Source organism: Vanessa atalanta, chromosome 19, assembly GCF_905147765.1.
Source record: "Vanessa atalanta chromosome 19, ilVanAtal1.2, whole genome shotgun sequence".
NCBI lineage: Eukaryota > Metazoa > Arthropoda > Insecta > Lepidoptera > Nymphalidae > Vanessa > Vanessa atalanta.
Window position 1 is genome coordinate 10,104,179 of NC_061889.1, and position 17,066 is coordinate 10,121,244.

At 32.9% G+C, this 17,066-nt stretch overlaps 1 protein-coding gene across 1 annotated transcript in view; it reads left to right on the plus strand.

Moving 5' to 3' along the window:
- LOC125071417 (NGFI-A-binding protein homolog) overlaps positions 1-15,780 on the plus strand; it is a 34,907-nt gene extending 19,127 nt beyond the window's left edge. Inside the window, exons 2-8 of the mRNA XM_047681657.1 lie at positions 9,624-9,725; positions 11,844-12,601; positions 13,374-13,501; positions 13,896-13,968; positions 14,812-14,873; positions 15,404-15,479; positions 15,670-15,780. Coding sequence (XP_047537613.1) covers positions 9,624-9,725; positions 11,844-12,601; positions 13,374-13,501; positions 13,896-13,968; positions 14,812-14,873; positions 15,404-15,479; positions 15,670-15,780 — 1,310 coding nt within the window. The remainder of the gene's footprint in view (positions 1-9,623; positions 9,726-11,843; positions 12,602-13,373; positions 13,502-13,895; positions 13,969-14,811; positions 14,874-15,403; positions 15,480-15,669) is intronic.
- Positions 15,781-17,066: the final 1,286 nt, after the last annotated feature.

Here is a 17,066-nt window from a genome sequence, read left to right on the forward strand (position 1 = left end):
CTTAATTTTTTTTTCCTACTTCCATTGGAATAGGCTATAGATAGTAACTTCAAATAGATAGTTTGATTTCAATTCATATCTATGAATAATTATTTAAAAAAAAATAATCAGATTATTAAACAAATAATCTTGACTAATATTATAAATGTGACATTTATTCTGTCTGTCTGTCTTCTGCTCTTTCACGGACAGACCACTGAACCGAATTTGATGTAATGGTGTACGAAGTTAGTTACTGATAAAAGTGTCAGTTTTGACGTATCCACAAAGATATACGTCATTTCAAAGTAACGGTTATTTGTATCCGCGTTTTTTGTTTCGCGGACTCCATCTGCCTTTTTGTTTTAAAATCTGAGGTCTTCATCAATTTGAAGTTAACATAATTGCGTTCTGGCAATTAATGAATTAAGTAGGTAAAATACTTTTTACAACCCTTCATTTAAATTGTTTGTGTGTGTGTCAAATATTGCAGGCGGATTTTGTATTATACACACGTAACTGATTGCGCAGTGTTTTTTACTCATTTCTAGCACAAGCACAGGTTACACAGGTGCACAGGGTACAATCGATACAGTTGTATCAAATTTGAGACTCGAAAAGAGATTTTTTAAATACAATAAGTAAAAACTCTTTGAAATTTTAACGTAACAAATTAACCTCGTGTTATGTAGAATTTGTAAAGTTATGTTTTTGTTTACAGGACTGCGTAATCCGTCTAGAATTTCACAGTTTTGTAAAAAATACTTTTAAATTATTCAATTTTTTTTTAAAACTTGTTCAGTCTAAATAAAGACATAGAATTTCAATTTAAGGCGAAACGTGTATTGAAATTGACCGGTCTAACTAAATGCAATTAAAAGCGCGCACACGGAATGTCGTAAAAAATATATAAAACGTTAAATAGCTTATAAATGGTAAGTATAGTTGCATGTTTATTGGAATTTAAGCTTTTTTGTCTGTACGTTTAAAAAAAAAGGCTAATTTAATAAATGTTAGTAATAAATATACCAGAACATAGAATATTTGTTTTATTTTATAAATATTATAGTCCTGAAGTCAAATATTCATTTCACAAAAATCTCCTATTTTCATTCTATGCGCGACTCTCTTTTTTTTTTTTAATAATCTTTTTGCGAGGGAAAACATCTTGTATTACTTTTTAAAGCCATACGAATGACGTTCTGAAATCGATTACACTTTTATGAAATCGGATACAATAACAAAATATGAGTTTATTAAATATATAATTATAATATAAATGTAACTACATAAATGAGTATTTCTAACATTAGTAAACAATATAGATATGTTACGTTAAGCACGTTATGTTAAACGAAGGTTACGAGTACGAACCCCGGTATATTCCGTTGAGTATTCAAGTTCATCTTAAAAGGAGGGCTCTGACCAGCAGTGCAGGTAAGCTGTTACCATTAAATACCAGGCAACAGGCTGCCCATTGGCACGTCAACTTTCTATTAAAAATAAAAAAAAAAAGTAGCTTATGTCGCTGTTATCATTGCGTTTTAACTGAATCGTTAAAGGGTGATAAAATATAACTAAACTTATACTTAATAATAATCCTCAATCATAATTGTGTTCAACCGCTCGCTCAACTGCACCCTTAATGTCGATGTAACTCTATCAGAGATATACCGGAATCAGCTTTAAATGCTCTCCGAGGCATGGTAGTGTAACTCCACTCCCTAATTCAAAGTACCACAGGAGAGATATGGTGGCGCTTAGAACTTCCTATCGACTCTATCACAGTGAGTGCTCTGAGGAATTATTCTCTCTAATTCCTGCTTCCCCTTTCTCACAAGTCTACGTGTACTGGCTCTCGATGTCACCGTCCAACTGTGATTTAAATTCCATCGCGCTCAAAGAAATTTGGCAAATCTTTTCTTTGTAATTTCTGTACCAGCATACGTTTTCAAACGAGACATGAAGAGGCATCTTGCGGACCTGCAGTGTGAGGGCGCCTAGTGGACTTCCTGCACCGGCCGTCTTCGTGTTCGGACTACCACTTACCATCAGGTGAAGTGTAGTCATATGCGTACCCGGAACACACATTTATGTAAAAAAGAATCTCTGGTTTGAGATGTTTCTTACAATTATATCGACCGTCGTTCGGTCAAGGGAATATTAACTTTGAGGTCATGTTAATCGAGATATTTGATTATAGATATAGAATAGTTATACCCCACGAAAGGGTCCGCTAACAAAAACCTCGGTTTTTTGTCGGCGATTTGAGATGAACTTACGATTTTCATATAGGGCTGACGAGGCCATCAAAATAATAAAAAAATATTTAATATTATATTATTATCTTTGAACGTTAGACTAAGCAAAACAATATATATTAAAAAAAGTAATATAATACAAAAAAAAAAAAAACATAATTACAGAAAATTAAAAATATATATGTAAATACATATTCATAAAAGAGGTAAAATTTTACATACATATATACCTTTTAATACCAAAAAACTTTAAATTAATTTTAATACTTATGACTTTTAAATATTTCAAATGGTAAAACCAAACGAGACAGCCCTAAGTACCCGAGCGGGATGTGAATGGGGGCAAGTACCAATATGGGTCGTCGGTTTTTGCCGAACTCGCCAACATTAGCGGTCAATTTGTTGAATATTAAAGTTCATTATATATGAAGCCCATTAATTAAAGGTATGATTAAAAAGTATATTAAAACTAGAACAACCTAGCAGATGTGTTCCTCCCATTTTATGTACTAATTGTCACGACGATCTGTCGAATCACGTCGAAAGCTGTAGCGCCATCTTGTGGTGAGGTATAACAAAATGGATGGTATAAAACCTTATTTTTTGAAAAATACAATTATCTGCCAACGTCCACCATTCATAGAGTAGATCAGTCCAGGTCTGTCATCAGTCCAGAGTGATCATTGCATTGCATCAGAGGGTGCAAAAACCTGAATAGACCGCGTCGAGTTTATTTTTTATATAATGACAAAATTCGCCTAGGCAATAAATTAATGGCATTGATGATCTTTACCCAGCCGTGGGATATGTATTATAAATAAAGTTTAAACTTAGCAACAGACAAATAAACAGCTTAAAGTAAATAAATAATTATTGTTGTTATCATGAAATCGGAACGAGAGTTTTTTTTAATTATAATTACGGCGCACATAAAAACCTTGCATATGTCCGTCAAAACGCCGTCAAAACGCTATAATTTCTTTATTATATTTGATTAACCCTTCGAATACGAACGTTCCATAATTTAAAAACAGATGCAGCACAGATTAATTACTAGAAAAGGTATTCACCTGTCTGATCACTTTCCATAGATAAAAAAACTTTTTATTTTTTCTACAACGCCGAAGCTTTTTTTCAATTACGTATGTAAATCGACCAGTCATTGTCTTTGATAAAAAAACACGACGGAAGTCGACTTGTAGACGGATTATATTAATCTACTTTTTTGTTTTAATATTAAAAAGACTAATTTATAAATAAAATAAAAATGTCTCAAACCTTATTTTCAACTTTGATATAAATAAAATAAAACATCAAGTATATTTTAAAGTTTTTTTTTCTAACACTAAGAATTACTTATATTGTTATTCTACAATCAAGTTACGTATATCAATCGTCGAATTTGATAACTGATACGGCGATACGCAATTTTGATACGTGTATCCTATAAATTAATAATTATTATAGACAATGTCGCAAATCACTTTGTGACCTTACACACTTATGTTCTGCGATGAATTACGAATTTCATACTGACCTTCGATCTACGTCCCGATCGCGAAACTGAACAGTCATGCCATCCCTTGATTATAAATATCTGTGAACATACTATTTCACGAAAACAATCTTTCGTGTCATGTGATCCTGATAACGGTAAAATATTTCTTTATCATAGTACCCTTACTAATACTAATTTTCAGTACCAAGTTAGTTATGTATTATAATAATAATATTTACCATCTCTTAAGTCGTTATAAAATAAGTAGTCGCCTCGTTAATTAAACAAAAACAAATAGACTCGCCATGCAAAAATATTTTACATGGATAAAATTTTAAATGAATTTGATAGTAGTATTTTTTTAATTCGGCTGGTAAAAAACTAAATATTTTAATAAAAAATAAAACTCTTTGCTTGTATTGTGACCTACTGAAAAAAAAATAATTCACCATCAAACATTCCAAGACACGATTTTCGCACGGAAGGCAAGTATAAAAGTAAAAAAAAAGTCGTTAGTGACATTCATTCTATTAATATTCAAACCCAAAGATGCTATTGCGCATATCAATCACAACGCAAACGCGAAAAAATAGCTAATCGGATGCGCGCGCACATCCCGCCATCTTTGTCTATCTGTCATTAGCGCTTTTTTTACTCTGGGAACCGTTCTTTTTGTCTGTAAGCGAACTTATTCAAATTTCGAACGCGACAATGGTGTGTTTTTGTTTATCCTCTAGAGAAATTGTATTATCTGTTGAATTTATTCAAATTGCAGGTAAGAGGGGTATTGAACGTCGTCTCGGGTACTAATTATAGTCGTATATTTCGGATTAGGCGTATTTTTCGCACGATTAAAATCATGTTACACGTGTTTATAGTCTGTGGTAACGAGATAGCTAATTATATGGCTTAAGATGTTTTTTAATATCTTGCTTTGTGATATGCTAATAAAACTGATTTTAATGCACCATTTATAATTATATCTGATTGTTTGATTTTTCCCTTCTTAAATAAATGTAGTGACAAAAGTTAGAAAGTATTAAAAAAAAATTGCGAAGGATTTTGAGACGAAAGCTTTTTTTTTAAATAGGTAGATAGACAAATGAGCAACACGATGATAGGTGGTCAACCTTTATAAAGCCATCCTTTCCATTTTCAATGTGTCACCAACCTTGCCAACTCACTCTAACCCACAACTCAATAATAAAAAAACAAACGAAATGCAAATAAATATTACTGTTACGAAAGAATATAGTATTACTGTCACGATAGAATATAGTGAGAGGGGGGTACCTACCCAGACGGGCTTGCACAAAGCCCTACTATAATTTATTTTATTCTTGCCATCAAATGAATATCGAAGATTTTGAAATATTAATTATAAAAAGTCTTGTAAGTATTTATTAATTTATAGAAATAGAAGAGAAAAAAACTTTATTTAATAAACATTTAAAGCAATTTTGTAAAAAAGAGTCATTACTGAGCCTAGAATAAAAAAAACAGACTGTATTTAATACAATCTTGAACATGAATTCATTAAAAAAAAAACCATTTTGTCCCCGTCTGGAATTTAAGCACAGTCTGTATACAGCCACGCCTGCCATCCGTACACAAGTTTATGACCACTCAGTGGCGATTGCCAGGAATATTGCGAAACTTTAAATACACTAGTAACGAAAGCAATTAAATGATAATAATTTGTAATATTATAATTTGAATTTGAAGTATTAATTACTTTATATCTCGAACCAACATTAATTAATGTCAATTTGAATCGAACGTTAGTTTTGTTAATCGATTAATGACCTAATTTAACATTTTATTATCTGTGGAAAAAGGATAAGTAGTTTTGGCGGGCTTTTAAAAAAGGATTACATTTGAGAAAAACAAAATGGCGTGTTTTTATAGCAGATTATATCGATAAATGGAAATCATAAATAGATCAAATAACGGTTACTTTTTAATAAATAATAAAAATTATAGAACTTAGTTGTCTTGCACAAAGAGTTACTAGAATTTTACTTTTAACCCTTTTCTATACACAGACAGAAACATGAAAATACAGTATGCTTATTGTTTAACTATTGATCGGCTTTTTGGACAGTGGGATCGTGTTAATAACACTAGTCTATTTAAAATACATATTTTATATATTTAATAACTAAAGCTGATCTTGCGGCTTTTTAAATTGATAAAACTTTTCCTATAGCACACAAACCGTCAACCTCCATTTTACCCTCTCGAGGGGTGAGTTAAAAAAAATAGCATATGTCCTTAACAGTGACTCAAACTCCATCTTGTCGATATCGGTTCGGGGGTTAAGTACGAAGAGGTAACAAGAAGAGTTACTTTCGCATTTACAATATTAGTGTAGATTTAAAAAGGTACCTTTATTGACAATATAAATATATATTTCACACAAAATATATAAAAAAAAATTTACCCAACATTCACAAATTTAAACATATTAAACTAATTTTAAAATATTTTATAATTAAATACAAAAATTCCAAACGCGCGATGGACATTATAATATTCATATTTTTCGAGCAGAAAAACTCACAGACAAAACATATCTTAACGCGATCGATACATAAATGACTTTTCTAGTACGAACGAACATCCAGACGAATGTCAAGCATAGCTTTTCCCCTGTCTGTGCATATTAAATTAAAAAAATATAAATATGCATGAAGCAAGTTCTTTAATCTGCATCTTTTAATTATAGAAATAAAAGTTACATATATTTTTTTTTTAAACTGGTAACAAAAACAAGACACATTCGCTTCATTTATTATGTGTAATGTTGCAATGGAAAATAATTTAAGCGGTAAAAACTCAACAGAGGTAAAAACGTACAGATGGTGGAAAAATATGACCACACCTGACTTTAATTTACATTACGAGCTGAACTTAATGAATATTTTCAAGTAACAATGATACAATAAAAATTGTTGTAAAATTTATAATTTGGTAACGAAAAGGCCGGTGGTTGTGTGGATGGTGCACTTGGATCCGGAGGTTCACTGGTTCAAATCTAGTTATTTGAGTAATTATGTTCATGATTAATCTAATAATTGGAAACCTAACCTTGGAGGTTATTAACCTTATTCTACCGTGCCTATCCACGATAAGAAGCTTTCGCCCAGCCAACAATTACATTAGGTAAAAACATTTTCATTTAATACTAAAGTTCATCTTCTATTTTAATTAGTATTAATATTTTAACTTAACATCGAATGTATTATATGTATGTTTATGCAAATGTTCTAAAATTAAAAATTATCAGAAATTCTAATATAGAAAAAAAAAACTATAAATCTATTAAAAAAAAAACTCCCAGGTGAAATAATCACACAGTTATTTCAAACAAATATTCTCAAGATAAAAACTGTCCAAAAAACTGCAGAGCATCGTGAGACTTGAATAAAATTAAGAAAGATAATTTTAAATTATCATTACCGAACGTGTTACGTGACCAATTTAAAAAAAAAGATTAAATAAAAAAAAAACAATAGACGAGCCATGTGGTCGTTCCAACCCCATCGGTTCGGTCTGAAATTTGCATACGCCGCGATAGTGGCGATTTTTTATACACAGAGAGACTATGCAAATGCGTTTTTTGGACACTACACTGATCTCACTGTAGTGTTTTTTTCGAAGAAAGTTCGTAAGAATGAGTCTCGTCATAAAAAATATATGAACAATTACGTTTTTTAGGTCTGTGAACTTTCTGCGAGATCTTTTTTTTTCTGTATTTATGTTAAGTTACTTTTTCTATTGTCTGTTGTATTTAAGAAAAGGGTTATATGATTTTATTAATAGTACTTGATTTATTTATATAACTTTTTATTTTTTAATCATTAAATTATAGTAATTTAATACTTTACTCTAACCTATACTATGTAAGAACTCATCTCGTATCTCCGACTTCTTGATGCGCTATTTTGTTTCGTGTGTTACTTAAATTTTATAATTATTGATAGTCAATATCGCATAACACTTTCTGGCATTTTACGGTTGTCTTTGCGTTGAAATTTGAGTTTGGTTTCTACTTGCCTCATTATCAATTTTTTACATTAACTTGAAATGAATATTACTTAAAATACATATTCAGAAGCCGGTATAAAGCATACAGATTAAACATCTTACAAAAGTTTTTAAATATATAAAACCTATTTAAAAAAAACAATCCAAGAAACTATTACATTAGAAACATAAATACTTTATATAGTACATAACTGTCATAAATAACTAATGTAAGGCGACAGAATTGTCGTAATTTTTTTTCTACATTATACCTGCCTGGGGTGGAGTTAAAATCGACCCGACGTTTTTTTTCCATTATAAAAACCAATAGTGCACGTCAAATGCGTTAAGGGTGGCAACTATTTTTTTCTATGTGGCAACATGGATCGATATTTTTCCCGCGCAACGACAGCATTGGCGGGTCGAACACAACCCGTTTGCTTAACAAAGGGGTCCTTTATGTAAAAATTTTATTCATCTATTTTTTCGTCCGGTGACGGTTGAACCAATTCCTTTGGTAATAGCAGGGGTTGTTTTAAAGAGGGTTGTTTTTTGTGCGGACGTCTCCTCACGCGATTTGGGAACGAAATTACTTAGAACACGCACTGTCTGGTTGAACTGCTAAATGTTTTGGATAGCCGATCAATTTGATAACTTTATCCATCTTAGAAAATGTTTTATAATGATTTGATAGTTTGGTTACTTAAATGATGATTAATACTAATAATAATAATTAATATTATATAGGTATTTTGTTCAAGTAGGCTTTCTTACAAGCACTTTTAAATAATTTCAACAGAATCATTTTGCAGTATCATGACGTATATGCAAAGTAACAACATTCAAAGTATAAAACGAATACTTAATAAGTTATTAGGCAAGGTAAATCTTTTTAGAAATAAACAATGATTACGAAAATAGCTGTTTGCAAATAGATTGAAGCGTGGTCCTAATGACCAGGTTTCAAATCTCACAAGAATTAATAGTTACCGTGGAGTTTAGATTTTGTCATTGTTAACATTCCCGTAGCTCGGACCACGTAAAGTTGGTATTACCTATATCTAGATACAGCCTATCCCAATGGAAGTTGGAAAAAATATACCTTAGATTTCCGTATTACTACTATTGCTAAGTACTATAGTTGCTAATAACTCAGCTATGTTGTGCACTACTAAGAGTTTATGATTAATATATATTTATTTATAATACAACACTATTGCACTTAACCACTTATTGCCACTTTAATTTGACTTCCAAAATTCCGATAACAGTTTCGTCGACGTTCAAAACGACATCTTTTCGCAAATCCATAGTGAATATCATAGATTAATCAAGCTCTCGACCAACGATAACGCGTCAATTTGCTGTCAAATGCTGTTTATTTGGCTTTTTTCCTGTTATGGTTGGAACAGAGTAGAGTGTTGCACTAGAAAAGAGCTAAAACAAAGTTGACTAACTTGGTGTGCGTGACTGCTACGCTTGACACTCGCCAAACGTCACATTACATGCGTGTACATAGTAGACAACCGTTGGCCAATATTTTTATTGACGCGTTCTCAGCTTTGACATATAAATAATTCTAGTTTGACGAAGATCATCGTATTACAAGAGATGTGTGCTGATAGTATGGGTTGCACTGTGATATCTTCAATACATACAGCTAGCTAAATATAAATTTTTATTACTAAGATTTTATTAGACGAGTGTTAAACTCATATAATTCTTGCCATTGAGGTATATATACCTATTTATACATATACATTATTCAGCTTTATCAGATATTTCAATTTTTTTAGCCATCTTTTTAATATGACCCATATAAATATATTTATATAAATGAAACCTCTTACTTTCAGTGGTAGTGACATCAGCGCCAGCTAACGAAGCCGAACTACAACTGTATCGAGTGATGCAACGTGCCAGTCTCTTGGCATACTACGACACGCTTCTCGAAATGGGTAATTATTGTATTACACCTATATTTACACATACATACTCTGAAATTAAAATGGTTTACATGTAATTGTTTCCAAATTGGAATAGAGTAACTACTAGTATACATTTTTGGCGCTTTCTCTCGATAGAATCTTCTTTCCGAATCGGTGATAGCTTTACACTGAATTCAACATTAACATGACGATTCAAAGAATATTTTGATTTTTTCATATTTAAAAACGAATGACTGGTTGCACAAAACCAATTAACACAAGTTGATTTAAGGGTGGGTTAATTAACGTAATGCATTAATTAGGGTTAAATGGATTTTTGTTGGTTGGCACATAATTTTGTTTTTATTAAGAAGGTTTTAATTAGGGATGCATCCGATACCGATACCGATACCGATATATCGGCGATACAGTAGGTTTTCCGATATATCGGTATCAGCGATATTTTTCTGGCCGATACAACTATACTGTTCAAATTACATGTTTAAAAAAGTAATGTAAATGCACCTCTTGTTTTGTCATTTTCGACTTTGTCGAACAACATAATGATTTGTTTTTTAAACAAAAATTGTATTAATTTTTTTTTTTAATTACTAACTCTTATTAAAGAACCTTAATTACTGAGCTTAATTACCAATATTCACATTCCAAGTCTGTAACGTTTTATTGTACCTTTATTTAAATTCGATAAGTGTATCGGTATTTGTATCGGCAAAAAGGCGTATCGATGCCTCCCTGGTTTTAATCTTCACTGTCGTTACAATGTACTCTGGCACCCATCAACATTCAAATCGCCATTAGGTACAATTTCGGTAAGTATATGCACGGGCTGGACAACTTCCACTGTGTTTTCTGTGCTAGTGATATTTTCAGTGTTGAAATTATATAGCCAAGCGCTATTTAAAGTATTAAGATAAACATAATAATAACAATATAAATCAAAGTTTATTTGGAACGAATAGACTTGGCCTTTACATACATACAAACAATTTCCCAAAATGATATCTTTTCTCTCACAAAACAAATATCTTGTATCAATGTGTGTGTAATCATCAGTTTATTTGAAGTTACAACATCAGTAACACACACCACCAAAGATCACTCAATTACTGTGTTACGTTTTGCGTGTGTGCACAATACACTTGTACGCAGAGGTTAACCGTCTTCCCATAATGTCTGCAATTTCGAAGTATCGGTTCACCTGTCTTATTAAAACGGCTCTTTACGAAAATCAGAATGTTTTGTTATTTTCTATACAAAAGCTGTGAAAGTTGTATATAAAGACGTTCTATAGTACATTTAGTATTAGCATTGCACCCGTGCGTAGCCGGGGCGGGTCGTGTGTTGTTTATATTGCTGAAATTGTTAATGTTAATTTTAATAAAAGTAATAATTTGTTTAAAGTAAAAGATAACAAAACATTTTAAAATTACTCTGACTTCCTATTTACTTTTCTTATATATAAAAGTCGTTAAAAATTTGAATATAGAACAAGTTCTTGAACTGAAAATCAATGTAAACAATTAACTTACTATACAACTTAAAATATCGGCAGGAACTTTAAAAAAAAAACCTTTCTCATCCTCGAAGATCAGAGAGGCATCAAAAAACAAATTTCCATACGCGAAAAAAGCAACGCAGACATCCTATGCTAATTTTTTTTTTCTATTTTTATTTTTTAATTCTGGCAATTACACTCTAAGGAAGGGTTCGGCCGTTTCTTGGCCCCTTTTGTTTTTTTCCTCGAAGCCCCTTCGCAAAATGGTCACGTAAAGCATTTGCATATTCGCCTAAATTAAAACTGTGTGCTGGCCTTTTTTTTAAGAATCACACGTTTTTGCGGCGAACAATAATAGCGGAATGAACTCGACTTACTAGATGCAAATTAATGTGTTCTCGTTTGGTTTTTTTTTTGACAGATAAGATGTTTGTCGTTCCCAGTTATTATTAAGTAAAAACATCTCCGACTAAAGAGTTTGTATTTGAAATTGAATATGTTAAGAAAAAATATTCGTAGGCGAAATCATTCAGTACCCATTAAGTTGGCTTCAGTCAATCGAAACTTAATCAATGAAAATATACATTAAATTTAAGATATAATTTTTTTAACAATTATATGTATTTGTCTAGGTGGTGATGATGTCCAACAGCTGTGCGATGCTGGTGAAGAGGAATTCTTAGAAATAATGGCACTAGTTGGGATGGCGTCAAAACCTCTCCACGTGAGACGACTCCAAAAAGCCCTTCAAGAATGGGTTAACAATCCAGCCCTTTTTCAGATACCTATCGTTCCGAACCTATGCCCCACCGACAATCCTTTCATGCAATGCAACCAAAGACTCCTAAATATACCGCCTTCAATCCCAAATTTACCTAGAACTGTTGCGTCACCTGATAACAATAGGCCGATGTATAGTCCCTCACCAGGTGCTCCAGAGAATAGTTGCGGATCCAATGCCTCGGCACCGAACGCAAGTCCTGTACATAGTCATGCTGGAACGTTCACAAAAATCGTTCTTCCTCCCTCTCCAGCCCCCACCGCACCAGTAACAACAACAGCGAGATCCTTCTCTCCCCAAAGTGCCTGCCCGCCAGCCTCTTCTGGCTCTAGTCCTAGCTCTGTTACTTCTCCTGTACAGTTAACCCCAGTCCTTTTAGATATTCATGTACAGAAGTTGGCTGCTGCGGCGGAGAAATTGAGCAAACATTTGCCACAATTGGAACCAAAGCCTCAGAATACGAAAAAGAAAATGTGTAAAGAGTTGGAGCTGGTGATGATGATGCCGGAATCAGATCCAAGGAGGATGGAGGAAATAAGGAAGTATGCGGCGATTTATGGGAGGTTTGATTGCAAACGGAAACCAGAGAAACCGCTTACACTTCATGAGGTTAGTTGACCTGAGCGGTTGCATTTATTTATGTATATATATGTCATTAAACTTGAATAGATGAGTATTATTATTTTATAATAAATACAAATACACATTAGTTAACTGCCATCTTACACTTTTGAACGGAATAATTTTATTGCAAAAGTTCTCTCTTCATATTATAACATCCAAAAGTGAATCAATCGAAAATTCTACTATTTGCCAAATCTCAAATTTATAGGAAAAAAAATATAGATATAAGTACAATATAGGTGGTTTTTTTTTGTTTATATAATGGATAAATGGATATTAACAATAAATGGATAATACTTTATTTTATTATGTGCGCAAGAGTAAAGATTTCGAAGGGATCTTTCGTTGAGTTCATTTCAAATTTCGAAACATCCCACAACTGTTGGTTTTCCTCCATTCGGATTGGTGCTGGTTCCAGAATTTCTTATGAATATTGATTCAACGGAATGAATAATTGGTGCAAGGATGAAGAAATATAACCAAATATTTATCACCAGTACAATGATTGCTTGAACTCAAAACTGTATCTAAAAGTTTCCCTCACTTTTCCACCAACCAACAAGTCCCATTGATCTTTTGGCTAAGAGATTAGTCAGATCACCGTAAAAATAGTTGATTTATTTATGTGTTCGATTAACTTTTTAAGAAAATTAACTTTTACGACACTTATGGGTAGAGATATCATGGCTACCACCACCACCGCTATCACCCCGTCACCGTAGAGCTTGTTTAATAATACAAACTTCGATACTTTCAGGTAATGGTCAACGAGGCCGCAGCTCAGATATGCAGATGTGTCCCTGCGCTGCTCACTCGCCGCGATGAGCTGTTTCCGCTGGCGAGGCAGTTGGTCAGACGAGCTGGTCTGCACTACTCTAAGCATGGGTAGAGATTATACTTTTGTTATTAGACACCAGCAATGTGTCCTTCATATGTATTAGTCAACGCTATTAATAAGAGCAAAGTCAGGAGCGAGGATGATACTATTTCAGTAGATATTTAACCCTCAAATTAGTTTATACCTAGATCCTCAAGATCTCTGAAATTTTTACACCGTTTTATATAGTATATGTTCAAAAATTTTAGATCAGCTTATACTACACCATTATATATATTATTACAATTATATATATGTATACCTAACATCACCATTGCTTAGAAATGTAAGAGATAACATATATAATCATTAATACTTAATTGTTTATTAATATTTTAGTACATCTTATAAGAAGAAAATATTGACAAGAAAAGTTTATAATTAACATCTTTAAACTTTCAGCCTCCCACCAACCACCGCGACAGAGGAGCGGGACCGCGACGAGGACGAGACGCCCAGTAAACGACCGCGGCAGGTCGTCACCACTAAGATTGACCTCACCAAATAACCTAGTCTAACATAGAATAGATATAGCAAATTTAATAAATACTAACAGTTTAATACTAAAAAATATATCGGACTAATAATAAGAGGGAAAGATTATTTAGCATGTAAATATAAATCTAAGTCGATCACGAAGTCATCTTCGTGTTATTTCGTTGTTGAATCTTGTTATAATCGTGTCTAATCAAATAAGAATTCGACTGTTCTAATATAGTTTCCTATTAGTATTCTATATGTAATAATAATCTAAGTGAATTTTATTAAATAATTTATAATTAAACGTTCAAGAATAAATTCATTATTGCATAAATAATTTGGGCTCAATGAGAGCACCTAGAGGTACTCCACCATTAAAATAGCCATTTATTTTATTAAAAAGTTAAAACAAATTAAATAACTAAGCTGTCACTATTAAAAACATATTATTATTATTTTTTATCTTATTTTGCTTTTGTCTGTTCTTGGTAAAGGTAAGCATGATTATGTCGAACGCTTCTCTAAAATCATTTTTTATTTTACTAATAACTTACTGGTACTCACTTTAATTTCTTTCAGTTGCGGTAAGTATATATACTATATTTTCTCTTCTATATATATGTATTCTATATTATATTACCATTTACTATATGATAACTTGCATCTTTTACTTTTACTTTGCTTTTTAACTAATGTTGCTGTTCAACAAGTAAATGAGGTTATATGTACTATTAACGTTTATAATGTATTCGAAATAGCAGACAAACTCATTTTTACTTATAAATTTAAAATTATCAATTGAATAATTTTAAATTAATGAATACTTTTCTATTATTAGGATGGAGATGACGGTAACGGAGTCAGGGCCAGTCCAGACACAGCCAGAAGCTCGAATCACAGGTATTTGTTTTTATTATGAATTATTTAGAACAAATTAAAAACACGAATTCTAACTGCAAATTATTATATTATGGTATGGGTCATTACCACCCATATACATTGGCGCTGTGATAATATTACTCATAATTCACATCGCTAACGCGCTATCAACCTTAGGAACTGAGATATTATGTTTCTGGTGCTTTTAGAAGATTAAATCAAATGGTCAAGATCGAATACGCAAGTTTCAAATCAGGAGATGTCATATGATTATCCAGCTCCCGACAAAATGTCTTTGCTCTATACCATTCCAATTGGAATGACAATAATTTATTTGGTTCCGATTCCATCAAATTTGTTATTATTTTGACAGACAGAACAGACACGAGAACAGACAGAACAGAACTATAAAAAACACGAGTTTTTTATAGTTCTGTTTGTGTGGAGCACGAAAGAGTTTATTATTCCAAATCCCAACCCATAGTTCACGTGCACGATTATACCTCGTCGGTAAGTTTCATACTAAGTTGGCTGATGTTTAATTTTTCCAGCTGGTGGGGGATGAAGACCGAGAGCGACGACGCCGACTCGCGGTGTTCGTACTCCAGCACCAGCACTCCACCACCCGTAAGTTCCACTCGGTATATTATCGGTGCATCGAGGGTACCGCTATCGTTCCCCGTGGGCTTCAACTTTGTGAACAGCATCTCACGTCCCCCTAGTCTTTCAAAGTTTAATGCCGATAGAATCTTCTGAGAACCGATCCCGCACCTCGCACGACACGTAACGGGAGCTGGGTACATTGAATGTCCGGCAGGAGGGCGAGGAGGCGCGGCCGCACGTGGTGGCGGCGCGCGGCGACAGCATCATCGCCGTGGCCAACCCCGCGCTGCAGCCGCCGCACCCCGCGCGCAACCACTCCAACTGAGCGCCGTCGTCGCGCGCCGTCGTCGCGTAGGGCGCAGCATCCGTATCCAGCACACTCGGCGGCCCACCTAAATAAATACCTCGTCCTCGAGGGCGCCGAAGCGGCGCGGCGGCGACACGCGGGGTCCGCGCGCTCGAGCGTATTTTGACTTTTCGTTACCCGATTCTCATTTTGTGCGAGGACCGAGGAAATATAATAATCATCGATTTTAATATGACCATATCATAATTAAAACAGCTTACATTTCATAAATTATAATTACATAATTATTAAATACAAAAATAATCCGTTAATTGCTATATTTTTGAGAATGAATATTTTTGATTAATAATAATTTATGTTTCTTCGATGTACTAAAACATCTATGATTTAATACGTAGTATATTTGAAATATTGACATATTATTTAATTAAATTAATTAAATATTATTAAACAAAAAACTATACTAAAGCATATACATATACTTTATGGTAAGCTGCATGGTACATACGTACATGTATTTTCGTTTAACTGAGCGAAATGATTTTGCAATGAAAAAATAAATTTTATGTATCAAATTCCATCCACATAGTCACTAAACTTCGGTCGATAAATTTCTCTCTGCACTAACTACGATGAGTACTTACACCCGGTTTATTGACAAGTAGCTTCAGTATTGTTTGTGTATTTTTATACACAATCAATACTGAATCTACTTTTTACTATGCGAACGCACAGATCCGATCTGTGATTGATTCATTTGCGCAGCTAAGCTCAAAAATACATAAGATTGCAAACAGTGTCTGATTATTTAGATTTATGGAATTAATAGTTAAACATCGTTGATACAATTATGAAAACATTATTCGTTGCTGTAATTCATCATATTATATAAAATAAACCAAATTATAAAGTAAGAGGGCAATTCACAACAAATCTGACTTCAGCGTCGTCACGTGCAGCGAAACTATACGTTGTATAACTATCGAGTTTACCTAACAGTCCCTCTAATTAAGGCATATCGTCCACCACTCGAGTACTGACGTCAGTACTCATAGTATTATTTCTGAATACGGACTTTAGGCATTTCATAATATATTTATGGTTGATATGACGTTTAAAATAAAACGAGAACATGAAATCGAACAAGGGAAATCTTTCCACCAAATAATTAAGCAATATTTAATTATGTACATAAATTTAGTTATTTAAAAAGCCATATATGCCTTTTAGTCATTATTTATGTAAGTCGTAATTAGATATAGTGTAAAATTAAGGTTGTAATATATATGTAAACTTAAAAATAA